This window comes from Lemur catta, chromosome 5 (assembly GCF_020740605.2).
Source record: "Lemur catta isolate mLemCat1 chromosome 5, mLemCat1.pri, whole genome shotgun sequence".
NCBI classification, from domain to species: Eukaryota; Metazoa; Chordata; class Mammalia; order Primates; family Lemuridae; genus Lemur; species Lemur catta.
The window spans coordinates 56,432,986-56,447,849 of record NC_059132.1 but is presented as its reverse complement, the minus strand read 5'-3'; the positions used below and the strand labels follow the sequence as shown (position 1 = coordinate 56,447,849).

The 14,864-nt window shown below is 41.3% G+C and overlaps 1 protein-coding gene and 1 pseudogene across 5 annotated transcripts in view; both read left to right on the top strand.

The window, feature by feature from the left end:
- Positions 1 to 10,758, top strand: part of KIF13A (kinesin family member 13A) — a 193,354-nt gene extending 182,596 nt beyond the window's left edge. For 3 of the 5 annotated variants that reach the window (XM_045551849.1, XM_045551847.1, XM_045551848.1), the window contains 2 exons: positions 5,051 to 5,842; positions 8,339 to 10,758. In XM_045551849.1, coding sequence (XP_045407805.1) covers positions 5,051 to 5,842; positions 8,339 to 8,359 — 813 coding nt within the window. In that variant the 3' untranslated portion in view covers positions 8,360 to 10,758. The remainder of the gene's footprint in view (positions 1 to 5,050; positions 5,843 to 8,338) is intronic. The other 2 variants (XM_045551851.1, XM_045551852.1) reach the window with 1 other exon arrangement.
- A 486-nt stretch (positions 10,759 to 11,244) lies between these two features.
- Positions 11,245 to 12,159, top strand: LOC123638313 (annotated as a pseudogene).
- The last annotated feature ends 2,705 nt before the right edge of the window (positions 12,160 to 14,864 follow it).

The window sequence follows — 14,864 nt, the reverse complement described above, 5'->3', positions numbered from 1 at the left end:
TTGGTAAAACACCATCGGGAGACTGCTGGATCACCTTCTGGGCTGCCAGGCAGGTGGTGTCGCAGGTCACAGAGCTTGCCTCGTAGTTATTGTCTCCGTTTTCCTTTTGATATTTTAAAATAAAACCCATCTCAGGACTTTCAGCTAGCAGAGGGTAGGATGGAACCAGATTCTCTTCACCCAGGAAGACTTAAGCAGCAGTTAGACCCTATGTACCACGAAGTACACTAGGTAGGATTTGATGGTATTGTTTCTCTTTCTGGGGTCTTACTTGAAAGAGCTGCCTCTACTCTCCTTAGAAAACTGGTTTCTGAGCACCCTTCATCTCCGAGGCTATTGGACTGTTTAATTTCTTCCACAGAGCAGTTTTTCAGGATGTTCTGGTAGAGTTTAAGTTCATTGGTTGTTTGACCTGAGGTTCTTTTTTTTTTTTTTTTCCTCCTCCTTTGCTGGCATGACCTGAGGTTCTAGTTCCTCTTTGGGAAACTTCAGTTTTATTTTCTCTATTATAAATGGATATAAACTGTTTTCTTGCTGTGTGCCTAACTCTCCTTCCTTTTCCACTCTTGAAAAATCAAGGGGGTGGGTGTGTACATACATAATGAGTGCGGTGCGCACCGTCTAGGGGATGGACGCGCTTGAAGCTCTGACTCGGGGTGGGGAGAGGGGGCCAAGGGCAATATATGTAACCTAAACTTTTGTACTCCCATAATATGCTGAAATAAAAAAAAGATCAGAGTGATTCAGTGGTTTTATACTGATCAAGAAAGGTTGAAATCATTCTCGGGAAGTAACATCAAGATTGTGTTCTTGTTAATTTTTAACCCACCTAATTACCATAGTAACTTCCGTAATTTCATATAAAATACAGTAAATATGGCTGTGCTTGATTCTGAAAGCTATATTTTGTTATCTGATCAATTTGGGAAGATATACTGATGTACTTCATGTCTAGTACAGATAAGATAAAGGCAATAATATGCCTTTGGAGTCTATGTTTTTATGTCATGAAGCATAGAGGGTAACAGAAAATCAGTGATTTTTCTTTCCCTGTTATCCATATTACTCTTCTCTTAGGGCTAGCATAGACAGAATGTGGTTTATTCCTTTTGTTTTACAGAAGAAGAAACAAAGGTCTAGAATTGTTGAGCAACTTGCTTAAGGTCTTACAGAGCATAAGAACGGAGAGCCCCATCCTTCAGCATAATTGGAGGTACTCCAGTGACTTCAGGTGCTTCCACAGACAGTGTAGTTCCAGTACGCCCTGTTGCTGCTCTTCTGACCAAGGACTGCCCTCCCCTCAGTACCATGGACAGAAGTCCTGGGAGCCTTGGCTGATATAGTTCTGAAAACAGAGTCTGTCTCTCTAGGAGGCAGCGCAGAGCTGATTATAGTGGGAGTGGAAATTGCATTAATTAAGTGAAACTCCTTGCAAAGAGTCACTTGTTTAATGTAGGTTTTGATCCCTTTTAAAATCAAGATGTTTTGTCTATAGGTAAATATCAGCTGCGTAAGTTAAATCACAAAAATCAAATCATGAAGACGGTAGCTATAGAGAAGCTTGAGAACTTGACTCCTGCTCCACTTTTAGGTAGGGTTTCAATCCTTTTTCCTTAAGACTTTGCAGGAAGGTGCTTAGTTTAGTCTTCTTTAAGATACAACCATAAATCATGTTTCTGGTATAAAAAGTCTGTCTAACCAAACTCCCTCAACATAATAGTTTAAGCCAATTAAGTCTTGTCTTTTCTCCTTGTATGCAATTACTCAATAACCTTCAGGTTCCTTTTAAATGTTGGAAAATGTTTAATCTTTACTCAGTTTTCATTTTTCTGGGATAAGTTGTCCCTACTACTTCAGCCTTTCCTGTTGGGCTTTTGGGTCATTTTTTCCCACTCTTTTAAGTGCATTACTGTGAACTCCTTCCTACTTGAACTTAATCTCTTGGAGTTTCATGGACTCTTCAGTTTTACTAAGGTCATTCTACTCCTTTAGGAATGATTTTTTTATCTTTGTAAGTTTATAAATTTACACTTATTTGTATTCATTAAATTCATGATTACATATTTTATTCGGCAAAATTGTATTTTAGGTTGACAAGCCTTTCCTCAGTCTTGAGAAGAAATAACTTCAGGCATAAAAAGAGCCCCATGTTACTAATTCTCATCTTCAAATTTGGTTTTTCTTGCGGCAAATAACTTTTTAGTAATTAATTATGTCATGTACTATGGACTTGGATAATTATGTTTCTTTGCCAGCTTAAATCAAAAGGAAATATAAGAGATACATTTGAAATTCAATTTTGAATCTAAACATGACAAGTAGAGAATCTAAAAAATTAGGCAAAGGCTACTGATTCAGACAATTCTGTCCAGTCTTTGTTCCATTACCAACATCCCCCCAACCCAGAGAAAGAACTTTCCACCCACTCCCTTTTTAATAGTACTTCTTAATTTAGAATGCAACTAAAGATAAGATGGGAAGAGGTTAATGTTGCCAAAAATTTTGTTTTGGTAATTTCAGGAACTTTATCAGTGATATTTGATATTCACCTTTGATTAATAGCCAAGGAATTAAGATTACTGATTCTGGCCAGGCTCGGTGGCTCACGCCTGCAATCCTAGCACTCTGGGAGGTGAAGGCAGGAGGATCACTCGAGGTCAGGAATTCAAGACCAGCCTGAGCAAGACTGAGACCCCATCTCTACTAAAAATAGAAAAAATTAGCTGGGCGTGTCAGGACACACCTGTAATCCCAGCTACTCGGGAGGCTGAGATAGGAGGATCACTTGAGCCCAAGAGTTTGAGGTTGCTGTGGGCCAGGCTGACGCCATGGCACGCTAGCCCAAGTAACAGAACAAGACTCTATCTCAAAAAAGAAAAGATTACTGATTCTTTTAAATATTTATATGCAAATACATTTTTAAAATTGAGTTGTAAAAACTAAATTATTTTTAAAACTGAGAAGCATTGAATAGAGTATTAAACTATTTTTGAGGTGTTTAGCATCTTGAGATGCAAAAGAAAATATTACTGTAAATTCAACAGGTGAAATTTATGTTCATTTCTGAACCAGCATTTGACACATCTGAAGATATCTCCTCCTCCCACCCCTCAGTTAAAATGCAACCTTAATGAGTAAGGCTGATGTTTTGATTCCAGGTCTTCATTTTTTTTGAGACAGAGTTTCACTCTGTCTCCCAGGCTAGAGTGTAGTGGCATCACCATAGCTCACTGCAACCTCAAACTCCTAGGCTCAACCTAGGCTCAAGTGACCCTCCTGCCTCAGCTTCCCAAGTAGTGGGGACTACAGGTGTACACCACCACACCCGGGTAATTTTTCTATTTTTAGCAGAGACGAGGTCTCAGTCTTGCTCAGGCTGGTCTCAATCAATCTTCCTGCCTCAGCCTCCCAATGTGCTAGGGTTACAGGTGTGAGCCACTGCACCTGGCCAGGTCCCAGGTCTTTATAATCACCTAGTTATAACTGTACAGATGTTTTAATTAGCTTGTTAAACCAAATGACCAATGGAAAAAAGCTAACTATTTTTGAGGTTTCTAAGTTCTACTTTGAATGGAAGTTTTATCCACCCATGCAGAGTCCAGGATTGTTCTAAGAGCAAGGACCTGAAGTTGTACCTCCGTAAGGGAGAGACCATGCCTATGTTTTGATTACCGTTAGTATCCCCAAATCCTTAGGACAATGGCTAGCACATAGTGGTTGCTCGATGTATATTTGTTGAATGAGAGTCACATTTTATGGATGCCAAAAAAAAGTTGATCTCATAGAAGTATAAAGTAGAACAGAGGATACTAGAGTCTGGGTAAGGGAGGAAGAAAGAAGAGTTGGAAGAGATTTGTTAAAGGATACAAATTGCAGCTAGATAGGAGGAATGAGCACTAATGTTCTATACCACTGTAGGATGACTATAGTTAATAATGTATTATATAGTTTCAAATAGCTAGAAGGAGGATATGAATCTTCCCAACACAAAGAAATGAATATTAATATTTGAGATGATGGATATGCTAATAACCCTGATCTGATCACCATACAGCTGTATAAAATGTATTGAAACATCACTGTGTACCCCATAAGTTCATACAATTATGTGTGAATTTAAAATTTTTTTAAATAAAAAGGAAGTCACATTTTTAGAGGAATATTTGCAGTTTTATTGGGTGTTTATGAGGTTAACTTGAAGCATATTATTTATTTTATTTGAACATAAAATACTCATGTTTTTCTACCAAATATAAAAGAGTCTTTCGTTTAGAGAGAGATTAGGGAATTGATGGCATCCATTTTTTCGCGTATTTACCAAGCTTTATAAACAGGGTTAAAAAACTATTTGAGGAAGGAGATTTTCATTTAAGCCTCACTATCTGTCCTTCTGATCTTCTAGCCAATTCCTCTATCCATGCTTCTGAAAAACCCTAGAAAACTGTGATTGTTAGTATTTTACAGCCTTATAATGTATAGTATAATCTGAGGAATCAGTGTTGAAATTGTGTTCTTTGTTTGTTTGCTGTTGGGGTCTTTATTTTACTGCCCTTTTCCCCTGTAAAATAGCTCAGAAACTTTTTCAAATTACCTTAACTCCCTGCACTTTGCTTCCCAAGGTGGAGATTGTAAGAACAGATGAAGGAGTGGCTCTTCTGTTTCTTGCTGCCCCTCTGTTCATTTTAATGAGAAAAAGAGAAAACATCACAGCTGAAAACTAATCCTGAGTAGCTCATAAAAACTCCACTGCATTTCAGTTCCATCCTTTCTCCTACACCAGGGAAGGAAAGGTTTCTAATTAGCAGCGAGTAAGCATGGAAGACATAAATGTCCTTCATGTTAGGTATGGAGGGGTTTAAATTCACAGGTCTCTGAGAATACTGATATACCTATGTCTACAATAGGTGGCAAGATTTGACCAAACTTGGAAAGAAAAACAAAAAACACAGAACACGTGAATGTGAATACCTTTAATAAAGTATTTAAAACTTGTCTCAACAATATGATTGCTACGAGGAGCTAATGACCAACTTTTGCTTCATTTTTATAGGACTCCGAGGAAGAAGAAAATGAGCTGGAAGCTATTAACAGGAAGCTGATAAATTCACAGCCTTACGTACCTGTGGAGTTTGCTGACTTCAGTGTTTACAATGCCAGCTTGGAGAACAGGGAATGGTTTGCTTCTAAAGTAGATTTGACAAACTCCCGGGTCTTGGAGAAAGAAGTGTCCCGTAGCCCTACCACCAGCAGTATTACCAGTGGCTACTTTTCCCACAGTGCCTCCAATGCCACGCTGTCTGACATGGCAGTCCCTTCTAGCGACAGCTCAGACCAGCTAGCCATTCAGACGAAGGATGCAGACTCCACTGAGCACTCTGGCCCATCGCTTGGACAGGATTTCAGACCGTCATCAAACAGAGAGTTGACAGAAATAGAAAGAGGCTTGTTAAAGGACAAGATAATCATGGTGCCACTCAAAGAAAACAGTGCCTTAGCCAAAGGGAGCCCATCATCCCAGAGCATTCCTGAGAAAAACTCCAAGATGCTGTGCAGGACTGACTCATGTTCAGAACTAGATGCCTGCCCCAGCAAAAGTGGCCAGCCGGCCAGAGAATTCTGCCCCGGGGAGGTGACAGTAGAACACACCACTAACATCCTTGAGGACCATTCTTTCACGGAGTTCATGGGGGTGTCAGATGGCAAAGATTTTGACGGTTTGACAGATTCCTGTGCTGGAGAGCTTTCGAATAGGAGGAACCTACCAAATAAAATGGACAGCAAGAGTGTCTCCGATGGGCCCCAGGACCCTGGCCAGCAGCATTCCAACTTAGAGGATGAAAAGGTAATAAATTCCAGAGGCAGCCCTTGGGTCCTGTGCTGTCCATGAGCATGTCTAACTGTGCACCAATCCCCAGAGGCCCTGCACCACAATTGCTTGGTAGGAAAGATTCATTCAGATGTCTCTGACAAGGAAGATGAGTCCACTGGGCAGCAGGTCACACCCCACCCAGCTGATGCTCCGTGGCAGAGCAAGTCTGCTTTGGGAACCTGAGTGGAACCACGGAATAGATAGGACCAGTGGATTTTTTACTTGGCTCGTGGGTTGGTGTTGAATAAAGCATTCAGATGGATAAAGATCCATCGATCTCATGTTCATTCCCTGAGATGGTTAGTTACTGGCTATCCCAAAGTATTCAGGTAGCATCTACCATACTTCATCCAATGTGTGATTCCTTTGACTATTAAATGCTTTTATGTATCATTAAGGAAGAAAATACCAGTCATATTGGATTAGAGGGAATAATAAGAAAGAAAAAAATCAGCAATTATAAAACACACCCCAATTTCAAAGATGTTAAAATGTGAGGAGAAAAAATATATATGTCATAGAATTGGTAAAATACAGTAATTTGGTACCCATAAGTGAAAAGGTGCCTTGGGGAGGTACAGGTGAATTCCCTGAGCAATTAAGGTTTGGGCTTTGGAAGTAACCCAGCTTGGTTTTAATACGAATAAAAATCTAATTGGCCAGGTGCAGTGGCTCACGCCTGTAAATCCTAGCACTCTGGGAGGCCGAGACAGGCAGATTGTTTGAGCTCAGGAGTTAGAGACCAGCCTGAGCAAGAGCGAGACCCCCGTCTCTACTAAAAATAGAAAGAAATTAGCCAAACAACTAAAATATATACAAAAAAATTACCCAGGCATGGTGGCGCATGCCTGTAGTCCCAGCTACTCGGGTGGCTGAGGCAGAAGGATCACCTGAGCCCAGGAGTTTGAGGTTGTTGTGAGCTAGGCTGACGCCATGGCACTCTAGCCTGGGCAACAGAGTGAGACTCTGTCTCAAAAAAAAAAAAAAAAAAATCTTCTAATTGGAGCAAAATGGGGTTTTGCTAATATTCCTAAGGCAAACAGAAAATTATGTGACTGAGAGATCATCCACTTCTGAGCACCACCATCTCTTCCCCTTCACATTCACTTTTCTGGTCCTACGACTGCAGGAGGTGCGGGAGAGCCACAGCTTAGCGAGACAAAGAGCTGACAGAACTAGAAAGAGCCCTGGTGAAGGATAAGATAATCATGGTGCCACACAATCCCTTTGTTTTGCTGACAGAGTTATTCCAGAGTAATGACTCCCCCCTACCCCGCCCCGCTTTCCTTACTGGCCCTTAACATTTCAGTGTGTGTCATTTATCTGGCGTGCTCATTAATAAACTCCCAAAACCTAAACAGTCATTTCTTACAAGAAGAAAAAGACTTCTTTCCCCAGTGTAAGAATGACAGTAGTCACTCGCCACTGTTCTTGCTAGCAAAACACGCATCGTCGTTTACACAGGTTGAGGCAGAATCTGCATGGCTGGTCTATACCAGCTTTTCCGTCCTCGTTCAAGAAGGCCGCGTTAAGGCCTCTTTAATTCTCACCCTAAGAATTAAGTTTGTTTCTCAAACCTAAATGTGCAACAGACTCCCTGGGTGGTGGGGGGTTCGGGAGAGGAGGATGCCTCTTAAAAACTCAAATTCCCTGGAGTCGCTGCTCTCCACCCCTGTGGTTTTGCTTCATGGGAGGTGGAGCAGGGGAAATTAGGTGTTCACAAACCCTCTCTTTCCACCCTGTAGAGGCGGGAACTGTCTGAGGGCCAGAGAAGAGGGAAGAGGGGCAACAAATAGGAAAAGTTTATGTTTCAGAAGTTTTCAGAATAGTGTGTCCCCGCCAGAGATCTTGACTTAAACGTGGGATTTACAAACCGTTTGCTGTAGCAAGATGATGGCATTATGGGGATTTTTTTCCTATAAAAAAATTTGTGTTAGTATTTTTGTTACATTGGTTTTGGTAAGTTGTTTTCACACACCTGTCATCCCAGCGCTTTGGGAGGCTACAGTGGAAGGATCGCTTGAGCCCAAGAGTCCCAGGCTGCTGTGAGCCACAGTTACACCATTGCTCTCCAGCCTGGGTGACAGAGCAAGATTCTGTCTCTAAAATTTAAAAACAAATAATTAAAAATACATTGTTTTGACAGTATTAAAGTATATTTGAGAACTCTTTTAGGTACTAAAATTTGACTATTCTAATCCTGAAATGACTTAAACTGTGGGTCCAGAAATAATTTTTTTTTTTAACTTTGGGTGTTGCTATCATGATTTTTCCTGGAAACTTCATCCTGGGGCTTGTATAGTATGAATTCCAGCACTGGATTCCGTAATAAACCCGATCGTGTGGGCCCCTTTAGGAAGAGCCCCTTTCTTGGGGTGGGTGTGGTCTGGGCCGAGGGTGGCTTCTGTGGTGGGGCCGGGTGGGCAGGTGGGGCTGAGAAGCTTGGACTCACCAGCCTCTGCATTCCAGGGAGGCGCGACCCCACGGTGAAAGGCAGCGAGCTCTTCCTCCTCAAGCCCCCTTGGGAAAGCACCAGCCCATCTTTGAAACATGCTGCCGCCCAGCGCCCAGCTGAACCTCAGACCGGAAGCTGGAGAAGCCAAGCCATGCGCTTCCTGGGCCACCTCCTTTCCCTTCCCCAGCGGGAGAAGCGGCACTTTGTCACTTAGGTGAATCAGCAGCCTCTGCTTTTTTCAGAAAGCAAGAGAACTGAAAATCCTGGATTAACTAAGTGACAGTATTTTTGTTTGCACTTACTACACACCTCCACTGTGTAGAAACCTCTACAGATTCAAACAGACTTTGTTCTTGTACAGTTTTAATCAATTCTTACTGTAGAATCTGGAGTCAATGCTCTAATTTGTTTTTTTTTATAAATAATATATATTATGTATATGAAATGTGTATCTATAGTATGTCTGTTCGGAGACAGACACGGCTGCACACTACAATGCAGATAATGGTGATTTGTAGAAAATCGTAAGGTACTGGACTTCGTTACGAAGCAACTTGGATGATCTCTTATACATGAGCAGATGAAAAATATTTTATTGCCTAAGAATGAGCTTGCAAATCCCTGTTTGCAGAGAAGGTTACAGAATACTGTTCTTTATAACCAAAGAACTTCCATAAGACTGAACGTTTTCGCTGTCCACTGTTGTTTTGTGTGAACATACATGTTTGACTGCAAGTTTGGTGCCATACTTCCCTCGCGCTGCCCGTCTCTGTCCTGTGTTTCATAAGCACACTGAGAAATCTCACAGCTACATTCTTTGGTCTTCCACCTGGCCCACCACCTACTGACTTGACATTGTGTCACAGCCTGTTGACAATGACTGGAGCTCTGACTCCAGAGTTCCCTATACCTTGCTTCAGCCCAGCCAGGCAGGTGGAATGCAGAGAGCAGTATTATTGTCAGAAAACACAAGGACAACCACGAGTTGGGTTTGGGTGGGGTGGGATGAGAGGGGTGTTGATTTTGGTGTTGTTTTTTTTTTTTATGGTTTTGTTTTGGATTGGTAGGTTTCACTGTGGTGTGGTTTTGCTGTTGTTATTTTGCTTGGTTCTGGGAAATGCTGAAGAGATGGACTGAGCTATAAAGTTACACGGTTCATACTTTACCACGTTTGCAGGAGATGATCGAATACAGATGACCCTGCTTTCGTGTCTTCATTTGTAAAATTCTCCTATGAACGGAGATGTTGAAGGACTGTGTGTATGAAAAGTCCTTTCTGTACCTGTTCTGTAGATGCCTGTACAATTGGTCTGGGTGCACAGCTACCAACACGTGAGCGAGAACGAGAGAATGGGGGTACAGCCTGCTGTACCTTTTTTCTTTGAGTTCTTAGCATCAGTAAATGAGTAAGATATCGGAAACTTTAATGAAAAGCTGCTGTTCATGATTTTTGTTTATAGTGAGCTGACTGTAGTATTTTATTATTGTCTGTTTAAAAAAAAGAAAAACTGTAATTTATATCCCCTTTCAACTTTATTGTATTTAATTGGTACAGATTTCTGTGTGTGTTTTAGAATACAGACTGTCTAATTCAGATTTTAAAATATCAATTGTTTGTCTTTAATAACCCTGCCACTAGTTACAGATGTAACTTACCGTGTTTGTATGTATACATGCTCCTGTAGTGTTAGACAATACCATCAGCTAACATTTACTGAAAGTTTACTATGTACTAGGTGCTGTTCCAAACATTTGATATTTATTATTATCTATCCTCAGAGCAACGATGCCATAGGCACTACTGTTATTAAGTGTTTGACAAATGGGAAACTGAGGCAGAGAGGTTGGTACCGGAGAGGTGGCAAAGCCAGGGTTCAGCCCACGCTTCCATCAGTCTCTCCTCTGTGCTCTGCCTGGTGGCGTGTCACAGAGGGGCAGGCCTCGCGAAGGGAGGATGGGGCACTATCAGAGGGCAGAAGTATGTGGTGAGTGTCACAAGTTCTAGATTGAGCAATGTCCCATGGGGGGACATCTGGAGCAGGTGGGACATGGTGTGTTATTCCTGATCACAATGCTGAAATCTTTACGGCAAGTAACAATACTCTGCCACCTGTGAAATAGTGGCCAAAGATGGCGCCCTTTGGAAGTTTTATCTAAAAATTGTATTACTACAGAATCTTTTCAGAAAAATCTCAGTTCACAAAAGCTTTTCTGAAGTTACCGAGAATTAGATCTAGCCTATTCTGGACAGAAGAGTGCCTTATACAGACTTACAGGAGAAATTAGAGAGGGGGCCAAAAAACAAACCCAAAACTTATTTAAATTTTACAGAATGGGGCCAGGGAGAGGAAAGCGGCTATTTAATGTTTAAATAAATGATGAAAACTAAAAATACAGTGCAAGAGAAAATGTACAATCGTCATTCCCCTTATTAGTGTGAGACCAATGGTGTTCAGGTCACTGACATTGTTATTTGTCATTATGGCTAAGAAAACAAACTGGTTTTAGGACATATTTTATTGGATCATTAAAATAGGCATGCGTTTAACAGTTAATTTCCAAAGTACAGTATTACCAGTTTCATCACATTTGTTTATGGCTTTTTGGACACACATTTTATCGTAACAAAAATACAGCCTTGTGTTTCTTTTTTTTTTTTTTTTTTTTGAGACAGAGTCTCGCTTTTGTTGCCCGGGCTAGAGTGCCATGACGTCAGCCTAGCTCACAGCAACCTCAAACTCCTGGGCTCAAGTGATCCTCCTGCCTCAGCCTCCCGAGTAGCTGGGACTACAGGCATGTGCCACCATGCCCAGCTAATTTTTTCTATATATATTTTTAGTTGGCCAGATAATTTCTTTCTATTTTTAGTAGAGACGGGGTCTCGCTCTTGCTGAGGCTGGTCTCGAACTCCTGACCTCGAGCGATCCACCCGCCTCGGCCTCCCAGAGTGCTAGGATTACAGGCGTGAGCCACCGCACCTGGCCGGCCTTGTGTTTCTATGGCACTGACTTATGGAAAGAATAACTGTTTATAAAAATACCTTTAGGGTTATGGCTCAAACTGTGTCTGCCAACACGGAGGCAGTGGCCGGAGTAGGAGCAGTGGTGACCAGCTGCAGGCATCCTCGTTGTGTCCTCTGGGGAAGAGGGAAAGGTCATTTGGAACTGGCAGCTTCCAAATTCCTGGGGGTTTTCTGGGGTTCCGTGAGAGCTGGGAAGAATGTGCTCAAAAGGAAACCGAGGAAGAAGCAGCTCTTCACCTGAAAGATGTTCGCTTTGCCTAGGTTGTGAATTCTGTCATTGCAGAAGAGGATACCGTTATGTCACTCTGTTAATGAAAGGAGAGGTGAACATGAGTCATGATTCAGAACCAAAGAATGTAAAGCCTGAAAAAAATGAAAGTTGGGAGTGGGGTTCCTTGGGAAGAATTTCCTCCACTAAACCTGCTTTTCTGGGCACTAGGTTGTTTAAAGAAACAGGATATGATCCATTTAAAGAAGATTTGAACCATCTGATAGGCTACAAAGGAAATTATCTCTAGGTGACCAAGAAGATTCCTTAATTTAAAAAAAAAAAGATAAAAATAACGTCTAGAGAATAAAAAATAGCTACATTTCAGAATTCCATTTAATCTAAAAAGTTCCATGTGATTGCTAATTTATTTACAGTCTCTTAAAGTACCCGCTACCCTTTCAGCCAGTACTTGAGAAAAGTTTTCTGGAATATGTTATTGAATTGCATTTCAGACACACAATGTATGTTAAATAGTGATGCTGTGGTGAATCTGCTTTCCATATTTGTGATATTTGCTGTGTGGTTTGTCATTACCAACTTGCGTGGAGTAGGAGGCAACAGAATTTGCCTTAGTGTTTCAGTTCAAATATAGATCCTAATTCAAATACCATAATTCAAATTCAAACAGTTTGCTTATTGAAGAATTTATTAAGTGTGTTGATTTTCCTCTCATTTATTTAAGAAAGGTGGTTTTTTTGTTTTTTTGGTTTTTTTTTGGTAAAATATTGGTACAGTCTTTGCAGCTGTGGAGAACAGGACAGGCCATTAGAGTATATCTCGCAGGTTTCTGATTGAGAACCTAAACCAAGAGAAGTGAGACAAACCATCTAAGATCTGTATCCTACCATTAGTAGGCCGGGTGATTTGGATTCCTCACTTAACTGTCTCTGAGACCCAGTGACTTTATGTGTAAAATGAGGAAATTAGACGACAGTATTTGTTCTCAAACTGTGGTCTGCGTGTCCTCGAGAACATTTCAAGGGTATTCAAGGTCAAAGCTATTTTTATAATAATAAGACATTGATTATCTTTTTCACTCTCATTCTTTCAAGAGTGTATGAAGGAGTTTTCCAGAGGCTACTGATGTGTGATATTGTAACAGACTGGATGCAAAAGCAGATATGAGAATCCAGCTTTCTTCTAATAAATCAGACACTAAAGAGATTTGCAAAAATGTAAAACAATGCCACTGTACTCACTAAAAAAAAAATCCTTTAGGGTTAGATAAGGGCAAGATACTATCTTCTACTAAATTGTACTGTTCCAGCCAATAATTATTTTTAAAATTAAAATATTTAAGCTTTAGAACAATGTTGAAAAAAAGACAATTACATGATTAAGCTTTGCTTAAAAAGTAAAGCTTTCTGGTCATGTAATTAAAAAGTCTTAAAATGTAATTGAATAAAGAGTTCCTTCTTGCTCTCTACTTCTCCGGACCAAGAGCTAAAAAGAGAAAAGTATGCTACTGGTGCACAATCATGCAGAAAGCTTTTTGTATTCAGCCTTGAACGTACCACAGTAACACTAGCACTGTGGCTTGCTGTAATGTTGAGCTCACCTCCCAAATTAAAAAACAAAAACCTAATCTGTAACTGATGATATAGAGGAAAAAAGCCAAAGTGGTTTTTTTTCTATTTTCTCGCTCAACAATCAACCCAGAACACTTCTGTGACCAAATGTGTGGGGGTTTTCCCCATACTCTGGACACCAGCTGGGTGTCCTCCAATTCCGACACCGTCTACCTGGCGAAGCGTCAGATCCCACAGGTTGAGGGCTGGATCCCACAACACTGCCCCCCACTTCCACTGCCAATGGCAAGCCTCAGGCTGTTTCACCTGTGCTTCTCACTCACCTGCTATAAATCGGGATTTCCACGACCCCCTCCCTAGGTTTGATGAATTTGCCAGAGCGGCTCACAGAACTCCGGGAAACACTTAAGTTTGCCAATTTATTATAAAGGATATTACAAAGGATACGGATGAAGAGATGCATAGGGCAAGGCATGTGGGATGAGACGTGGAGCTTCCATGCCCTACCTGGGTGCACCACCCTCCAGGAACCTCCACAAACCTCCTTGTGTTCAGCAATCTGGAAGCTCTCCCAACCCAGTCCTCTCCAAACTTTATAGAGGCTTCAATACATAGGCATGATTGATTAAACCATTGGCCATTGGTGATTAACTTAACCTTCAGCTCCTCTCCCCTCCCTGAGGTTGGAGGGGTGGGTCTGAAAGTGTCAGCCCTCCAATCCTGCCTTGGTCTTTCCGGCAACCAGCCCCAGCCACCATTCAACTCAATTGCATAGAAAAAGACACTCATCACTTCGAAGATTCCAAGGATTTTAGGAGTTTATGCAGGATGAAGAGCAAATACATATCCGTACAAATCAGTACACTGTGATATACAATACCACAGTGATAGCAGTTTGTCTCTGGTTTTCTCCTGGAAGGCAGGCAGCTCTCATGCCAGCAGCTTCCCACCTGGGACAACATCCTGGCAGTTACTACTGCCTTGTGCAGGTGAGGAAACGGGAATGTAGAAGACTCCACAGGAAAGCCAGAAGGTGAGAGCCACCCTTTAATACAGTGTAAACTGAAGCTCACTGGAGTGAAAGCAAAATCCCCAAAATTTAACCTGCTTATCATTTGTTTCTAATCACCCAAGGGGAGGAAAAAGAGAGCTATACATTTGAGCACCACTTAATGGTTATTGTTTCCTGGATGGACACTGTAAGTTGAAATAAAATTCCTTCGTCTTTATCTTTCAGATGTTTGAGACACACACTCACTGCTGTATATTGTTGGTAAAAGGACAGTTGTTTCTCCCCTCTAGGAGGCTCACCGGGTGCCTGTACCCTTGTGTTCTGTAGCTCCGAAAGGTGCTTCTGGTGCCTCAAACATTGTCATCTGAGCACAGTTGGCAACAGCCACCATCTTGGAGCTCACGCTAGGTTTTCTCAGTGTCCGACTGTCCCTGAGAAAGAAACCCTTGAATCCTTAAGGGACCTTATTCATGAAGACATTGAGAAACTGATTAATAGAACAATGAATGTTTTACAAAGAAACGGGTAAGTTTTGAAATGAGAGTCCCTGCAGGAATAAACGATCACCTTGGAGAGAGGGAAAAAAGGCCCAGTTTGGTTTTAGCATAGCACAAACCAAGTTGACCCTTTTATGATACCTAAAATGCTTATAACTATTAAGATTTTAAAACAAGAAAACACTGGTGTTGGGGCAAGGGCAATATAC